Below are 3780 nucleotides of genomic sequence, written 5' to 3' on the forward strand. Positions count from 1 at the left end.
TGTCCCATCAGAGGTAGATGTCCAATTAAAGGAAGAAGTCCCATCAAAGGTAGAAGTCTCATCAGAGGTAGACATCCCATTAGAGGTAGACATCCAATTAAAGGAAGAAGTTCCATCAAAGGTAGAAGTCTCATCAGAGGTAGATGTTCCACCAGAGGTAGATGTTACATCAGATGAAGATGTACCATCAGTGGTAGAAATCTCATCAGAGGTAGATGTCCAATTAAAGGAAGAAGTTCCATCAAAGGTAGATGTCTCATCAGAGGTAGATGTCCCATCAAAGGTAGATGTCCAATTAAAGGAAGAAGTCCCATCAAAGGTAGAAGTCTCATCAGAGGTAGATGTCCCATCAGAGGTAGATGTTCAATTAAAGGAAGAAGTCCCATCAAAAGTAGAAGTCCCATCAGAGGTAGATGTCCCATTAGAGGTAGACATCCCATTAGAGGTAGACGTCCCATTAGGAGTAGACGTCCCATTAAAGGAAGATGTCCCATCAGAGGTAGACGTTCCATTAAAGAAAGACATTCTAACAAAGGTAGAAGTACCATCAGTGGTAGATGTCCCATTAGAGGTAGGTGTCCCTTCAGAGGTAGATGTTCCATTAAAGAAAGACATTCCATCAAAGGTAGAAGTCCCATCAGAGGTAGACATCCCATCAAAGAGCAATGTCCCCTTAGAGGCAGAAATCTCATCAGAGGTAGACATCATATTAAAGGAAGTTGTCCCATCACAGGACAATGTCCCATTAGAGGAATATGTCACATCTAAGGTAGATGTCTCATTGGAGGTAGACATCCAATCACAGGACACTGTTCCATTAGAGGAATATGTCCCATCTAAGGAAGATGTCTCATCAGAGGAATACGTCATATCTAATGTAGATGCACCATCAGAAGAATACGTCCCATCAGAAAGATACGCCCCATCAGAGGACTATGTCCCATCTAAGGTAGATGTCCCATCAGAGGAATATGTCTTATCCAAGTTAGACATCCCATCAGAGGAATATGTCCCATCTAAAGTAGACATCCCATCAGAGGGAGGTGGAGAAAGTGATGACATGATTGTGACAGAAAGACCTATCTCAGAAGGCTTTTCTACACCTCCAAATGCTGTTGTTGAGTTTAAAGTGACCTCACCTAGTCTGACTGTAGACTCTGGTTCCTTTAAGGTATCAGAGGATTCTAGAGTCTCCTCTGGTGCCAAGTCTTTGGGGAAGGACGACATTGAGCTGGGTCAAGGTGAAACAGTTATTATTATTGACAGTAAGGCAGCAGAAGAACGTAAAAGTAGCACCAGCTCTCCAGCTCATTCAGATGAATCTGACCAAAATTTCACTGAGGATCTGGATCAAACAATCACCAGAACCACAGAGACAAGTGAGCCACCGGACACAGGTGGTGGTTTTATATCTGCAGGAGACAAACAAGGCACTGCTGGCATCACCACGCCACCTTCTCTGAGATACCTCACTACACCTTCCATGACCACGGCCATCCACAGCCGGGAACTGGTGGTCTTCTTCAGTCTGCGTCTCACCAACATAAACTTCTCTGACCATCTCTTTAATAAGACCTCATCTGAGTACAGATCCTTGGAGAACACCCTCCTAGATGTGGTGAGTAGACCCACATGAGAACCCATCAGTCTAATTTGTTATACAATCTTAAGAAGCCTATCTTCTCTGAAAGCAGCATCCTGACTTCTGATGGGCTTGATGGTTCTACTCTGGTTCTGGTCTGCAGCTGCTGCCGTACCTGCAGGCCAACCTGACTGGCTTTCAGAAACTGGAAATCCTGAACTTCAGGAGGGGCAGCGTGGTTGTCAACAGCAAAATGAGGTTCACCAAGACAGTACCGTACAACGTGACTGAGGCCGTCCACTCCATCCTGGACGAGTTCTGCTCCTCCGCTGCCAAGAAGATGGACATCCAGATTGACAAGCGCTCCCTGGACATTGAACCAGGTCTAAACAGTGTGTAGTGTGGTACAGTGTGGTAGTAGCAAAGAGTCATGGTGTGGTAATACCTGATAGTGTGGTAGTAGCTGAGAGTCATAGTCTGGTAGTAGCAGATAGTGTGGTAGTAGCTGTTAGTGTGGTAATAGCTGAGAGTCATAGTGTAGTAGATGCTGAGAGTCAGTGTGGTAGTAGCTGATAGTGTGGCGGTTGCTGATAGTGTAGTAGTAGCTGAGAGAGTCATAGTGTGGTAGTAGCTGAGAGTCATAGTGTGGTAGTAGCTGATAGTGTGGAAGTAGCTGAGAGTCATAGTGTAGTAGTAGCTAAGAGTCACAGTGTTGTTGTAGCTGAGAGTCATAGTGTGGTAGTAGCTGATAGTGTGGTAGTAGCTGAGTCATAGTGTGGTAGTAGCTAAAAGTCATAGTGTGGTAGTAGCTGATAGTGTGGTAGTAGCTGAGAGTCATTGTTAACCTGACTCTTCTCTCACTCTCTGCAGCGGATCAAGCTGATCCCTGTAAGTTTATGGCCTGCGGAGCATTTTCTCGCTGCGTGGTGAACAGCTGGACTAAAGAGGCCCAGTGTTTATGTGAACCAGGCTTCATGTCTGTGGACAACCAGTCCTGTCGTAGCGTTTGTGACCTGCAACTGGACCTCTGCCCAGGAGGGAAGTGTTACATTGTTCCAGGAGGAGGAGTTTCATGCAGGTAAACAAAAAGTCCTGTAAAACCTCTTCAGGTGTTTCTTGATGCTCGTTAAGTGTATCTTGATGCTCATAATTTGTTTCTTGATGCTCGTCAGTTATGTCTTGATGCTCTTTAGGTGTTTCGTGATGCTCGTCAGGCGTTTATTGAGGCTTTTCGGGTGTTTCTTGATGCTCGTCAGGTTTTTCTTGATGCTCATCAGGTGTTGATGCTCATCGAGTGCGTCTTGATGCTCATCAAGTGTTTCTTGATGCTCGTCAGGTGTTTATTGATGCCCGTCAGGTGTTTATTGATGCCCATCAGGTGTTTATTGATGCCCATCAGGTGTTTATTGATGCTCATCTAGTGCGTCTTGATGCTCGTCAAGTGCGTTTTGATGCTCGTCAAGTGTTTTTTGATGCTCGTCAGGTGTTTGATGCTTTTGAGGTGTTTATTGACGCTCGTCAGGTGTGTCTTAATGCTCTTTAGGTATGTCTTGATGCTCGTCAATTGTCTTGATGCTCGTCAGGTGTTTCTCGATGATCGTCAAGTGTGTCTTGATGCTCGTCAGGTGTGTCTTGATGCCCGTCAAGTGTGTCTCAATGCTTGTTGTGTGTCTTGATGCTCGTCAGGTGTGTCTCGATGCTCGTCAGGTGTGTCTCGATGCTCGTCAGGTGTTTCTCGATGCTCGTCAGGTGTTTTTGATTCTCGTCAAGTGTGTCTTGATGCTCGTCAGGTGTTTCTCGATGCTCGTCAAGTGTGTCTCGATGCTCATCAGGTGTGTTTTGATGCTCGTCAGGTGTGTCTTGATGCTCGTCAAGTATGTCTTCATGCTCTTCAGGTGTTTCTCGATGCTCATCAAGTGTGTCTCAATGCTCATCAGGTGTGTCTTGATGCTCGTCAGGTGTTTCTCGATGCTCGTCAAGTGTGTCTCGATGCTCATCAGGTGTGTTTTGATGCTCGTCAGGTGTGTCTTGATGCTCGTCAAGTATGTCTTCATGCTCTTCAGGTGTTTCTCGATGCTCATCAAGTGTGTCTCAATGCTCATCAGGTGTGTCTTGATTCTCGTCAGGTGTTTTTCGATGCTTGTCAAGTGCGTCTTGATGCTCGTCAGGTGTTTCTCGATGCTCGTCAAGTGTGTCTC

General features: G+C 45.6%; 1 protein-coding gene across 1 annotated transcript; it reads left to right on the forward strand.

Annotated features, from left to right (window-relative positions):
• Positions 1-432: 432 nt before the first annotated feature.
• impg1a (interphotoreceptor matrix proteoglycan 1a) lies at positions 433-2660 on the forward strand (the record flags this gene model as incomplete). Its single annotated transcript, XM_014017953.1, is given in 3 exon segments — positions 433-1618; positions 1746-1965; positions 2453-2660. Coding segments are annotated over 3 exon segments (986 nt in total), but the record flags the coding sequence as incomplete, so codon positions are not given.
• Between the last annotated feature and the right edge of the window lie 1120 nt (positions 2661-3780).

This window comes from Austrofundulus limnaeus, unplaced genomic scaffold (genome assembly GCF_001266775.1).
Source record: "Austrofundulus limnaeus strain Quisiro unplaced genomic scaffold, Austrofundulus_limnaeus-1.0 Scaffold179, whole genome shotgun sequence".
In the NCBI taxonomy this organism is placed as follows: domain Eukaryota; kingdom Metazoa; phylum Chordata; class Actinopteri; order Cyprinodontiformes; family Rivulidae; genus Austrofundulus; species Austrofundulus limnaeus.